This window comes from Chelonoidis abingdonii, chromosome 6, assembly GCF_003597395.2.
Source record: "Chelonoidis abingdonii isolate Lonesome George chromosome 6, CheloAbing_2.0, whole genome shotgun sequence".
In the NCBI taxonomy this organism is placed as follows: domain Eukaryota; kingdom Metazoa; phylum Chordata; order Testudines; family Testudinidae; genus Chelonoidis; species Chelonoidis abingdonii.
Window position 1 is genome coordinate 25653981 of NC_133774.1, and position 14299 is coordinate 25668279.

Consider the following 14299-nt stretch of genomic DNA (forward strand, 5'->3'; position numbering starts at 1 on the left):
CCGAGCTCTGCCAGAAACGGCAGCACGCCGGCTGCCAGGACCGTGCAGACGAAGCGCGGCTTCCGGGGTCACGTGTAAGCAAGATGGCCGCGGCCAAGAGGAAGCGTGGTGGTGCTGCGACCCGGCCGAGGAAACGAGCCAAAGGGGCTCCGAACGGGACCGGGCTGCCGGCCAAGCCAAGCCCGCAGGGAGAGGAGAGGGAGGAGCACAGCATCCCGGCTCCCGTCTCCAAGGTAAAGAGAGCGGCTGATCCCCTGCCCCGCCCCCCGGGGGTATGTGGCTGGCCCGGGCTGTCTCCGCGGGTCTCTCTCTACGGCGCGCAGGGTAAGAGGCCTGGGTGGCCTCGGCTGTGTTCTCCCTGTTGGTGGTAGGAGCTCTGGAATGGTCCCTCTTGTCGCCATACCCCGTACAGGACGGCGAGGGCCTGCCCTGCCCTGTTGGGGAAAGGCTGTCTCTCCTCGGGAAGCTTCCTACGGGCCGGAGATTATCCGTCTCCAGTCTCAGACTTTTTAGAGACATTGCCTCTCATTAGAGAAGCCGCTCTCTGTGCTCTTGAGTTCTCACTATGCTTGCAGGGCCGCTGCCTGCTTGGTGTGCAAGGAAGCAAATCGCTGGTTGCAGTCTCTCCACAAAAACAACAAGGCTCTGTTAGTCTTTAAGGTGCCACCGGGCCCCTTGTTGTTTTTGTGGATACAGACTAACGCGGTTAATCCCTGATACTAGTCTCACCACAGAGACATGTGCTGCCTTGGTCTGTGTGGTCGCCCGAATTCTTCATATGAGTGTGGAAAGCAAGGTTATGTTTCACTGTCGTGATCTGCACAGATATCTCGAATACACTAGGAACATGGAGATACCTCGTCCAAGCACCTGAAGTGCCACCCTGAACACAGGAGTGCTCCGATCAAACTGAGATACGTCTGTTAGTCTGTAAGGTGCCACACAGCTCTGAGGCACTGCGTGATGCTCTTGGGGTCAGTTTTTTCTACTTCCATGAAGATGGGCCACATTGGGTGCTGTAGTTTTGGGCAGGCTGAGGCCAGTAATCAGTCTGGAATCTCTTCCTACACTCAACTCCACAATCCAATCTCTAGCTAGTACTTGACTATGCCTAATTATTGGGTTCTTGAGCTTGTTGGTCTGAGATGGCGGTATCCATAATAAGCAGAAAAGAGCAGTTTCTCATATTGGGGGGGTGACATTCTAGAGCAATAGCTTTTCACAGTTTTACTCCCTATTATTAAGAACTTGTTTGGTGTTATGTTTTTTATATGAAACGGTGAATATTCTAGATCATATAACACAATTGTGATACAGCAATACTAACACCCTAAAATATTATCAGAGTTAAAAACAAATCATAAAGTCTTGTACAAGGACTTCGTAGGTAGTTTTAAGTGACCATTTTATTTAGAGAGTTCTTTTCAGTTTTTTAAAAAAAACTTGCATATTGAAATTGGAAATCCTATAGCCCATAGAAGCCAGCCAGGGCCTTCTGCGCTGAGTTAACAGAGGATTCATTTGTAGCAGACCCTTTTATCTTGTGTTGCTTTACAACTCTGTGGCTCTCAGTTCACTTTGTAGAGAAAGCAACAGATCAGCCTTTTCTTGTGACTGAGATGATCTACTGTGCTTCTAATATTCTTGGCTTTCTGCACAGCTCAAAATGCTGCAAATCCGTTTGTCAGTGGCCACAGGAGGGAGGAGTTTCACCAAAGCCCCTCAGTATTCTGTTGCTAACGCAAAGGGAGGATTAGGATGAATTCCCTGGGGATATTGCCATTTTCTTCCTGTCAGAGACAACTATTCCTTGAGCTCATAAAAATATTTTAGAAGAAGCAGCTCTTGCCTCTGGAATGGACTGAATGGCTGGGATTTTCAAAGTGCTTTCTTGAATGAATGGCACGGCACTTCTCTCTAAGTTCTTCCTTCACTTTAAAATTACACAAGATAACACTTCTGTACTAGTGGTTTTAGCATTGGCCTAAACCTGGGTTGTGAGCTCAATCCCTGAGGGGGCCACCTAGGGATCTGGAGCAAAATAAGTACAGTAACTCCTCACTTAAAGTCGTCCTGCTTAATGTTTCATTGTTACGTTGCTGATCAATTAGGGAGCATACTCAATTAAAGTTGTGCAATGCTCCACTCTTGCATTGTTTGGCTGCCTGCTTTCTCCACAGCTGGCAGCCTCCCTTTGGCCCCAGCACCACCTGCTGACAGACTCTGTGGATCAGCGCCTTCCCCCTCCTCCCCACCTCTCCTGCCTGCAGCAATCAGCTGGCTTGCGGCATTTTGGAAGCAGGATGGAGGGGGAAGGAGCGAGGACTCAGCATGCAGGCTTCCCCCTCCCTCCCCAATGCCACAAGCATTGCTGCCACAAGCATTGCACCAGAGTCCTCACTCCTTCCCCCTCCCTTCTGCTTCCAAAATGCCTCAAGCCAGCTGATTGCCCCAGGGAGCGGGGAGGAGCAAGGACTCAGCATGCAGGCTCCCCCTGCCTCCTGAACACAGCAAGCCAGCTTACTGCCCCAGGCAGAAGGGAGTGGGGAATCAGCTGGCTTGTGGCATTTAGAAGGGAGAGGAGGGAGCGGGAGGAGCCAGGACACAGCGAGTGAAGTAAAGGGGGAGGAGGTGAGGGGAGAAGAGGCGGGTCAAAGGTGGGGGCTTGGGGGGAAGGAGTGGAGTGGGCGAGCTGAAAGTTGAATCCCTGCCTATGGTGCTTGCAGAGGAGGGGAAATTGGATTCGCTTAACATCGTTTCACTTAGTCGCATTTTTCAGGAACATAACTACAACGTTAAGTGAGAAGTTACTGTACTTGGTCCTGCTAGTGAAGGCAGGGGGCTGGACTTGATGACCTTTCACGGTCCCTACCAGTTCTGTGAGATAGGTGTATTGCTATATGCAGTTTAACTTTTATGCACTTAATGTCATTTTGCTGTATTTAGTTACATATTTCTGTACCATCCTTGACGCTCATGGTTATTGTTTAAATGGGAAAGCAAATAGACTTCATGGCTACTTACCCCTCCTGTCTGCAAGCAGCTGCACCCTGATACATGAAGTTTATCACAGCCTATGATGGGAAGTTTTATGTGAGCAGCCTCAAATATCGATAGTGTCTCACTGAAAACATTGAGTTGATCAGGGTTCTTTGTGTAGGAATTTAGTAGTAGTGGGTGGAAGATCAGAGTTGTCCATGTAAACATTTATATCTCTGCAGCCTGTTGAAAAGGCAGCACTTTGTTTTAACTGGAAACTTCTGCACAAATGTAGATTTTAAAAAAATCTGAAATCTTGATAAAATATTAACTGATTTTAAAAAATTATTAGAAACTTTTTTCCATTTTAACTTTGTGTTTCTTTTAGGGTAAATGGAAAAATAAAGAGCGGGTGCTTATTTTCTCTTCTAGAGGAATAAATTTCAGAACGAGACATCTAATGCATGACTTGCGAACATTGATGCCCCACTCTAAAGCAGGTAGGGTCTAGGTACTGCTTGTGTCTAAGTTTGTCAGTGGTTTTGGCTATTCTAGTTTATTACACCACTTGCCTCCAACAGCCTGCTGTTTGAAGATGGTGCATAATTCTTATTTTATATGGCTCACTGTCTTTTGTTGACATTATTTACCCCAATTGCTGCACAGAATAACTGTTGGATTACAACATAAGAATGGCCATACTGGGTCAGACCAAAAGTCCATCAAACCCAGTATCCTGTCTACCAACAGTGACCAATGCCAGGTGCCCCAGAGGGAGTGAACCTGACAGGTAATGATCAAGTGATCTCTCTCCTGCTGTCTGTCACCACCCTCTGACAAACAGAGGCTAGGGACACCATTCCTTAGCCATCTTGGCTAATAGCCATTAATGGACTTAACCTCCATGAATTTATCGAGTTCTTTTTTAAACCCTGTTATAGTCATAGCCTTCACAACCTCCTCAGGCAAGGAGTTCCACAAGTTGACTGTGCGCTGTGTGAAGAACTTCCTTTTATTTGTTTTAAACTTGCTGCCCATTAGATTCTAATTAAGATCTTTAGGAAAGTAGGCTTCCATTCTGAAAACACTCAAATACATGCTTTGATTTGTTTCACGATTCCTTTGACTTCAGTAAAACTACTTGCATGCATAATGCTTTGTACGTGTTTCAGTGTTTGCTGGATTGGGGCCTTAGGCTGGTATGTGCAAAAACTGTTGTAACAGCAACCCAAGTAATGAGTAAGAAGTGAAATAATATCAACAAACCCAAAGTAATGAGATAATGAAAGTGAAATAATATCAAACAGTGAACATGAGTTATAATGCAAAACCTGCTGCGAGAAACACAAATTACTGGAGGCCAAATTTTTCTATCTCTTTCTCTTAGCTAATAACAGTAGGTAAAATATTTTCGAAAAGTGTGTGGGGCGGAACGTTTCTTATTCTTTTTTTATGAATGCAACAGCTGGTGACCCTCGTAAATATACAAAAGCATTATCAAAGACCGAGTTCAGTGGGTACTTTTTTCTTTGTTTAACAGACACTAAATGGGACCCGTAAAGACAAGAACTGTTTGTAATAATGAATGTATTGCGATTCAATCAAACTTAATCTGAGATCTTTATATGTTCTGCTTCTTTTGGCTAAATTGAGAGAGGCAGATAGGTTGAATAGTACTGAAATGAAGAGAATTTTAGTTTACTCCATGAAACACAAGAGTCTAATCCTTGCACTGTTTTGAATTACTGGGCGCCTAAAACCACAGGAATGAATTAGTCATTCTTCTGGGTTACAGAAGTAGGTGAATTCACTTACCTGCTATATTTAAGAAATTCTGACTCATTGAACAGCCAAAGTGACTTAGTAGGGTAAACAATCATTCAATGTAATACTTGCATTTTTCCTCACTTTTGTTAGACATGATCTGATATACACGAGAAAAACGCTGGTCCCGAAAAAGCACTCTGTTATGCAGAACTTCCCTATTGAAATCAGTAGAAGTTTTTACCAATCCCCAACTAAATCATCCCAGGCCAGGGCTTTTGTCAAGCCCGTGACCTTAAAAACCTCTAGGAAGGAGATTCCACCACCTCCCTAGGTAACTCATTCCAGTGCCTTCACCACTCCTAGTGAAAAAGTTTTTTCCTAATATCCAACCTAAACCTCCCCCACTGCAACTTGAGACCATTACTCCTTGTTTGTCATCTGCTACCACTGAGAACAGTCTAGATCCATCCTCTTTGGAACCCCTTTCAGGTAGTTGAAAGCAGCTATCAAATCCCCTCCTCATTCTTTCTTCTCTGCAGACTAAACAATCCAGTTCCCTCAGCCTTCCTCTCATAAAATCATGTGCTCCAGCCCCTAATCATTTTTGTTGCCCTCCGCTGGACTTTTTCCAATTTTTTCCACATCCTTCTTGTAGTGTGGGGCCCAAAACTGGACACAGTACTCCAGATGAGGCCTCACCAATGTCAAATAGAGGGGGAATGATCACATCCCTCGATCTGCTGGCAATGCCCTACTTATACAGCCCAAAATGCCGTGTTAGCCTTCTTGGCAACAAGGGCACACTGTTTGCCAGACTCATCATCCAGCTTCTTGTCCACTGTAACCCCTAGGTCCTTTTCTGCAGAACTGCTGCCTAGCCATTTTCTCCCTAGTCTGTAGCAGTGCATGGGATTTTTCCATCCTAAGTGCAGGACTCTGCACTTGTCCTTGTGAAACCTCATTCAGATTTCTTTTTGGCCCAATCCTCTAACACATCCTGGGGACGTTCTGGTCCCTATGGAGAGGACTTGGGCGGCCCAGCCTTTGACAGGCAACCAATCGACAAGTTACAGGTTTTTAATAGCCTGGCTCTGGCCCTTTGCATGGCAGGTCGGTGACAAGTTAAAGAGGCAGATCCCTTGTTCAGATGCGTGGGAACAAAGTGACATAACAGCTTCTAGATTGCATCTTGTGGAGCAGTGCAGAGCAGTTCGGTAACCACAATGGAACGTCTCCCTAACAGGGTGAATTGGGATTCTGCCACCCTTTTACGGTGGCATCCTGACTATAACCTATCAAGAGGGATCCCACCCACTCCTAAAACTGCGTTCCAGCCCAGGGCCCTATTGTGAGCTGTCGCCGGCTAGTGGCAGTCAGCTGGGGATCCGGTACTGAAACACACTCAAACAGAGTTTGATCACGGGGATCCTTGACCGAAAACACACTGACGAATCAGTGTAGATCCTGCCCGAAACACACGGCCATAGGCTCGGGCCCTCTGAAGCCTGACTGTAGTCAGCTGCCCCCGGCTATGCTACTTACAATTTCCCTTAAGTTTCCACCTGCAGTCTAAACAGGGTCGCCCAGCACCATGGGTTCCTCCCACTCAGGGCTGGGTGGTAGGTCTGGGAATACCTCCGGGAGGGCGGCCCAGGTCTGGTCCGACGGTTCCTCAGAGCCGAAGCAAGGACGGGGTAGCTCTGGCAGCTCCTCGTCGTAGCGGCGGCGGGGTAGCTCTGGCCGCTCCTGGTACTGGCCTCGGGCCTCAGCAGCCTCCCAGTGACAAGAGCCGGCAGCCATGTCTGCTCTCGGTGGTGGCTGGGGCCTGACTGAAGGCTGAGGCCCGGCTTTTATCCTTCCGGGTCGCCACCTGACCCTCTGAGGGGAGGGACTTCCACCCAGTGGTTCCGCCCTGGGGGATGATTGACAGGGCTCAACCCTCCCTGTGGAGGAAGGGAGCCACACCGCCTCGCTACACCCCTCTGTATCCTATCCCTACCCTCCAGTGTATCTACCACTCCTCCCAGTTTCATGTCACATGCATACTTGCTGAGGGTGCAGTCCATGCCATCCTCCAGATCATTAGTGAACACATTGAACAAAACGGGCCCCAGGACCAACCCTTTGGGCACTCTGCTTGATACCAGCTGCCAACTAGACATGGAGACATTGATCACTACCTGATGATCTAGCCAGCTTTCTATCCACCTTATAGTCCATTCATCCAGGCCATACTTCTTTAATTTGCTGACAAGAATACTGTGGGATCTCTGTATCTTGGATCTAAATTCACCATGGTTGCAAAGATACTGAATAAAAAACATACAGGGTGAAAACAAAGAAGAAAAGGGCTGATGGAAGGAGGACAAAGTTACAAAGGTTAACTGTGTGGTTGGTTTGTCAAGAACATTTGTAATCATAATCTTAAAATATTTAATTGGTGGTGGCGGTTTGCTTTTTTGTGCAAGCCTGAAGGATGCAAGAAAGAGTACAGGTACATGTGGCATAGCTAAATTGAACTAAGTGGCAGTCTGGGCGGATCCGTTAGTGGAAATGAACCAATGAGGAATCAAAGCAGTTTAGATTTCCAGCAGAAAAGATGAGCTGATGATATTAGAGGGTGGAGGCAATAGAGACTGCAAATGTCTGTGGCTCCCAGAAGTCTTTACTCCATCTCAAAAGCTAGTGCCTTTGAATCATTACCCCTATGAAAGAACTGCTGTTGCTTCTTTTGTGATTTAGTTCCCTGGTACCCTTTCTAGTTGAGGTAAGGGAGAAGAAGGGGAGGCTGACAAGCCTATTCTGGGCTATCTCCTCTACCCATGCTGGGGTGCTGCTGCTGGAATGTATTAAATAGCTTCATAGATGAAAATGATTGCTGTTCATGAACTTTTTTTTTTTAAATGAGGCATCTTATTTTGAAATAGGAAATTGACTATTGATAAAAAGACAATTTCAAAATATAGAATAGAAGCATTTTGTTCCATCACTCTGCAGTCTACCAATGAAAACAGCTTTACCAAAGAGAGTGTTTCCCCCATTTTATGTTGGGAAACCTGAGGCACAAATAGAGCAAAAGATCAGCCTGAAGAAAGCCAGACAGTGGGCCAGTGGCAGAGCTGAGACTAAACCCTAGGTGCCCTGACAGTCTAATGTCCTGTCCACTGGAGTGCTGGTCATTGGTGGTTTTCTGTGAATAAAAATAATTTAAGACTTTCAAGGTGGCTATAAATTAAAACTGACTTTACTGCAGGCACCAGGTGTTAATTATTAGTACAAGACCTTTGCATATTTTCACTTCAGGACAGAAATACTTGAGACAGATTTGGAAGGTTTACGAAAAGATTCATGGAGCTTTGTTAATAGCTAATTTGCCATATGCCTTCTTTTTATATAGATTTGTGAAATAAAAAACTGTAATAAGTGCATATTTTTTGAAGCCAAAAAGAAACAGGATCTCTACATGTGGTGAGAAAATACACTTTGCTTTATTAAATCTTCCTCTATAATCATAGTTGCTCGTATTCTGAGAACAGTGGTTCTCAAACTTTTGTACTGGTGACCCCTTTCACATAGCAAGCTTCTAAATGCGACCCCCCCCCCCATTAAAAACACTTCTTTATATATTTAACACCATTATACATGCTGGGTGCAAAGTGGGGTTTGGGGTGCAGGCTGATAGCTCACAACCCCCCCCTGTAATAACCTCACGATCCCTTGAGGGGTCCTGACCCCCAGTTTGAGAACCATTGGACTAGAACTCTATTTAAAACATCCTACAGTTTGAAGATTTACATCTTTAGTGATCAATACATTTCAAGAGTGACATTTTAAAAAAGTACAGTTAAACTTGCTCATATGGCAGCATGCACTTGCTTTCCCTCTATTTCTTACCAGAAGGAAAATGTTCCACTATTCCTTGTGGGGTTTACGTAAACTGATTTTTTTTTTTTTTATTTAAATAAATTTGTGTTTGAATATACCTGAAGCTGCCACAGAATTTTAAGTCTTCCCTACAGGACTGCTGCAGAAGTTTAAGCCAAACTTCCCACAGACTACTTCAGGTCTTGGCAGTAGTAGCAAGAATAAATTAGGCTGGCTTTATTTACAAAAATACTATTTTAAAATTTTTATAAGCAGCAAAGTAATTGTAAATTAAATACTATTTTCTGTGAAACCTCATCATTTGAGGTCTGCTGTTTATACCTTAAGCCATTTTTAATTTAAATATCTAAAATGAACTATCATTTATATGCAACAAAGGCCAGTTTTAAAACTACTACAGTAAAAAGTCTGGTTGAAATTTTACTATAGAATTCTAAAGTATTTTTCTTGCCATTACTAATAGATGTCTTTTTTGTTTCAGGCTTTCAAATTCACCTCAAGGACCATCAGCCAAATTTTTAGTACAGAATAGTAAGTTGAGCTCTCAGATTACTTCTACTGTTTTTATCTATCTGTTTCTTAGAAAACTGTTTAAAATCTAAAACTGTTCAAAATCATTGTAGTTCATACCCTGGCAGAACTGAAGATGACTGGAAACTGCCTGAGAGGCTCACGACCTCTTCTGTCCTTTGATCCGGCAAGTACAAGATTTCAGATTGCTTGACCTATAGTATCTCTGATTTTCTTTTTCTCTATACTGCTGTTGCCTTCTGTGTGTTCATAAAATTGTATTTTTCTCTTCTAGGTGTTTGATCAAGAGCCACACTATGCTCTGTTAAAAGAGTTGTTTATTCAGGTCAGTATGTGCCAACTTTGTTTTGGGATTTCTTGCATCTTACAAACTCTTTGTGCAAATATTTCAGGCTTAATACCTATTGGAAGTTGTTGGTGTGTGTCTTGGTACTTAGACACTAATCCTGCAAAGACTTGCGCATGTGCTTGAAGTCAATGGGACGACTCACATAGGCAAGTCTCTGCAAGATGAGGATGTTCAGTAGTAAAACAAGATGAATGCAAAGGTAATTAAACTTTATATTTTGGACTTGTGATCATTTTGGATAAGAAACTGTTTTTGCCTTTGTTATAGATTTTTAGTACACCACAATATCACCCCAAAAGCCAGCCTTTTGTAGATCATGTATTCACGTTCTCCATCACAGACAACAGGATCTGGTTTCGAAACTATCAGGTTAGTTGTTTCCCTTGACTTTTTTAAAAAAAATCGCACTAACTGTATGGTTTCATATGAAATCAGTGAAATACAGTAAATTGAAAGGAGACCTTTAACTATTACCAAGATATGCTGACATCCACCCCACTTATACAAAAAATGTGATTTCAAAATGTTTTATGGTGGACTAAAACTTATCTTTTTACATGCTTAACATAAATTAGCTGCATTAGATTTTGGGCTTGAACACCTGTGAATCCATATGTGTAAAATGTTTAAAGAATAGTATGCATGTATAAGTCCAGCACAAGAATCTCAAATGAAGGTGTTTGCTATTTTGTTACAGATCATGGAAGAAGATGCATCTCTTGTAGAAATTGGACCTCGTTTTGTTTTAAATCTCATCAAGATTTTCCAGGGCAGCTTTGGAGGACCAACTCTACATGAGAATCCACATTACCAGTCTCCAAACATGGTAATAGTCTTGCTTTTGGTTTTGCTTGCATTTAATGAATTCCTTAGGCCTTGATTGTGCAAGCTGTTCTGTCTGACTGTACCCCTGCTCATAAGAAAGCAGCTTGCAGGATCAGGGACCTCAATGTGGCAATACATGTAATAGGTTATAATTTTAGGGTAAAATAATCACTGGCATGTGAACTGAGCAGATTTATGAAGCTAATAATGATGAGTTGTTTGCTCTCTCAGTGAGAAGATGGCAGTATGCTGAGGAATTTGCCAGTTGAAGGATGATCTTTTTAAAAAGATCACTTTCTAGGTGGAGAGCATTTTCTGTACTATAAAATGTTGTATGTGAACTTTTTGCAATATCGCTTTGTTAAATGGGTTTTTCCGTCTCTCCTTTGCCTTTCAGTGCAACTGTATTAACTTACTCTTCTTCTTTTGATAGCATCGGCGGATGACAAGATTGGCTATAGCTGCTAAATTCAGAGAAAAACATCAAGTGAAAGACCTGCAGAAACTTAGGAAAAAAGAAGAAAAGACAATTATTCCAGAAGATCCTACTGAAACTGTCTTTGACACTCCAGCAGAAGAAAAGCCATTGGAAATAGTGTTGGTGAAACCTGAGCTAAAAGTCAATTTGAAAAAGAGAAAGAAATTATTTCAACGACAAAGGAAGAGGCAAAAAAAAAATGTCCAGGGTGGGAGTGTAAAATGTTAAGTGGAAAAAAATGAAGCAAACTTCAAATGTCATCTGTTAGCCTTGCATACTTAGCTCTGAAATATAGCTAACAACCTACCTTGTATATGATCTTATCTCTCAATTTTTTAAAAGTCAGCAGCTGCTTGCCACCAGCTTTGAGTAAATGAAAAATCAGATGTGGATTTCTTCTGCTCTAGGACTCATCTTATCTCACTGTTTTTTAAATAAAATTGGTTGGTATTTTTGTTGTACGTATGTCTTCCAAGGAATAGATACATTAATGCCCTACAAAGCTCTTGGAGAAATATGAACGTTTTAAGGGGAAGGTGTTGGAGGGCAGCAACAAGAGTTGAATAAGAAAGTCTGACCAAACATTTCTTACAATTGAAAATTAGTCTTGTATGGGTCAGTAATTCTGGGATTTTTTTGGGGGGAGGGGGGCACTACCTAAAGGAGTTTGGGTGCTTTCCCCTAGCCATAGTTCAGAAGTTTAGCTCCCCAGCAGTAGTCAGGATCTTACAGTCTATATTACATTTGACATACAAGTACACTTTCTCTTTAAAAGATTCAACATGCCTACAGTACTGGTTCACTTTTTCTTGGCTGGTTACCCACCCTATCCCATGGCTCTTGGAGAAGAGAAAGGATTGTGATTTTTGATCACAGGAAATTTTTTGTTGGTGTTTTTAAGAATAGTGGATCTACAAAAGCATAAAGGGCTTGTCTTATAGAAAAGGGGGCAAACTGTGTTTTACTTTGTGTTGCTCTTGGTGTCTTGTACCAAGTGTGCTACTATTACTCAGAGAGACAATGGAATGTTGTCCTTTGTGGGTGCTGATGCTCCTTGATATTCCACCCTTCTCTATTCTAATTTCTAGTGGGGTAAGTTCTGTACAAACACAGAACAAAAAGACTGTCTCTGCCCCCCCCCCCCCCCCAAAGAACTAACACTCTGAAGAACTATTGTCTTAGTTTGGGCCTTTTTTAAAGTTATTACTAGCAAGAGCACAGTCAGGCCTGCAGTTAGCTAAGAGAGTGTATGCAATGCATGCACCAGAACTCAGTTCTGGTAAATGAGATTCTGTAACAGAAGAATGAGCTCTGCCTGTTAAGTAAATGTTTACCTAAAATGAAATTGGGGGAAAGAGGGTGTACACTTTAGTTTTTAGTAGATTAAGCCCATGGGGCCAGGGACTGCCCTTTTCCGTGATTGCCAGCTCCTAGTACAATTAATAAATCTCACACTCATACTTTCAGCACCTGTGGGATTTTTTTTCCCCATCTCGTAGGAGCAGTGTTACAGGCTTTTAGTAGATACACATCAGGTTCTATTAGCTAGATACCTGTATTGACTCTGCATAAAGCTTTTCAGTAGGGAGAATGGTTGTGGTGAAGGAAATGGGGAAAAACTACCCCTACCACCGGTAGGAAACTGGACCAAACAAGGGAATATGGAAGAGTAAAAGTTAAATAGTGGAATGAGGAGCTGAATAGGCAAGATTTCATTTTTCCACATTTGTAGTTTGTAAAAGGGTGGCTGCTTAGTAAGCACCCCCTTATGGCCAGAGATTGCTTTGCAAGCACACTTCACTAGATTCAGGCCCCTTAAGCACTCCACACAGTCTCTTGTGTTTAACAGCACCTGCATCCAGAGTTGGTTTATTAAGATTTAGATAGTTCTGAGTTCCTAATAGCTAATGGCTCAAACATTAGAGTCCTCTATATAAAGTCCATAATACAAAAGTTCATAGTTAGTCTTGGTTTTGTTTTTCCTATCCAGGCCCTTCAGTATGTTGTTATCCTCAACTCAAGGGTACAAGCAAATCTTTTTTCATTAGTCCAAATTTCTTGCCATTCCTCCTAACTTTTCTGTACTGGACTTCTGAATTCCTGTTTACTCAAGGGTAGTTTTGTCAGTTTCCATTTCTTACAAGTTTTTTATTTGCTTTGTCTGGCATTTCATTCTCTTATTTCAGTATGTGCTGGGATCCAAGCTAATATGTCTGTACTGATTCTGTCATTAGAAGTACAGTTTCATTGATTAAATCTCTTGACATACTAAGACACCCTTTTTAAAATCTCCGTTAAGTAAGGCCTGAGACTGAATCTGAAAATATGACCATTGCTGCTGGACATACCTCCCAGATCTAAGTTAGTGGTAGCATAATGTCTACTAGTTTGGCTGTCATGACAGCTACAAAATTGGATTTTTTTAAATGTAATAATTCCAAATTTTGGTATATGCTGTCCCTATTCTTCCTGTTTTGTTTTTTTAACCCATGTTGTTTTAACATGCATTTGTTTAACTTATATATTTGACAAAATCAACTCCACTTTTCATCTGTATAGTGGCACAGTTCATTTTTAAAAGCTGTCTCTTTTATACCCTTAAATTTATAAAGTAAATCAAAATCCACATTTGGACATGCAACTTTTCATCCATAAGTAATTTTCCATGACAAAGTTTTGATGTAATTTAGCTTTTTCCCTTCAACTTCTGCATCCACATTTTAACTTTTAGAACTTCTGAGGCAGAATGCAGTCTATATACCAGCCTCCCCAAGGGAGCTCGTTCTGAGTGGCTGGAAGAGAGGGGAGGGCCCCACCCTACACAATAGGGCTCTTGATCCTGCACCCTTAAAGGAACAGTGTCTTGGGCTTTCTCCCTATCCAACTGTCACATTCCGGGATGCAGTGTCACCACCTGCCCTGAAACTTGGGGTGCCTCACTGTGCTTTACTGCCGTAGCTCCCAACCTGGGCCACTCACAAACAGCTTCAGGTCACACCCTGCAACATGCCAGCACGTTCCAGTCACACTGGTTTCCATCAGCCTTGGTCACCACTTGTAGGGTGACACCAACACACTCCCAGTCTAAACTTTTCCTCCAAAATGTGTTCTGCACTGTCCAGTTCTTTCTTGAACAGATCAGATATTTTAGGTCCATTTCCTCCGTAAGGAACAATATCCAACAGTTTGGTACTTTAAATGGAATTACCCAAACAATTCAATTTGAATATAACACCAGATCAGTTTTGATTAAAGAATAAAAAGTTTATTTAACTATAGAGAGAATTTAAGGGAGTTATAAGTTTTTATAAGGCATTAAAGTGAGAAACAAATGAAAAATAAAACTCAGGTGCTAAAACTTAACAAGCTAGACTTGGTTCAAGGTAAAAATCTTTACCCCATACTCCAAACAACAGGGCTGACCAAACTCCAGGTCAGTCTCCCTCCCAAAGTTATATGGCTGTTTATGGGGGGGGGGGGGGGGG

At 42.6% G+C, this 14299-nt stretch overlaps 1 protein-coding gene across 1 annotated transcript; it reads left to right on the top strand.

The window, feature by feature from the left end:
* The first annotated feature begins 70 nt into the window (after window positions 1-70).
* BRIX1 (biogenesis of ribosomes BRX1) lies at window positions 71-11132 on the top strand. The gene is given in 10 exon segments (XM_075066902.1): window positions 71-233; window positions 3368-3479; window positions 4520-4566; window positions 8144-8214; window positions 9113-9162; window positions 9255-9328; window positions 9437-9487; window positions 9779-9880; window positions 10209-10337; window positions 10770-11132. Coding segments are annotated over 10 exon segments (1059 nt in total). The 5' UTR covers window positions 71-83; the 3' UTR covers window positions 11043-11132.
* Window positions 11133-14299: the final 3167 nt, after the last annotated feature.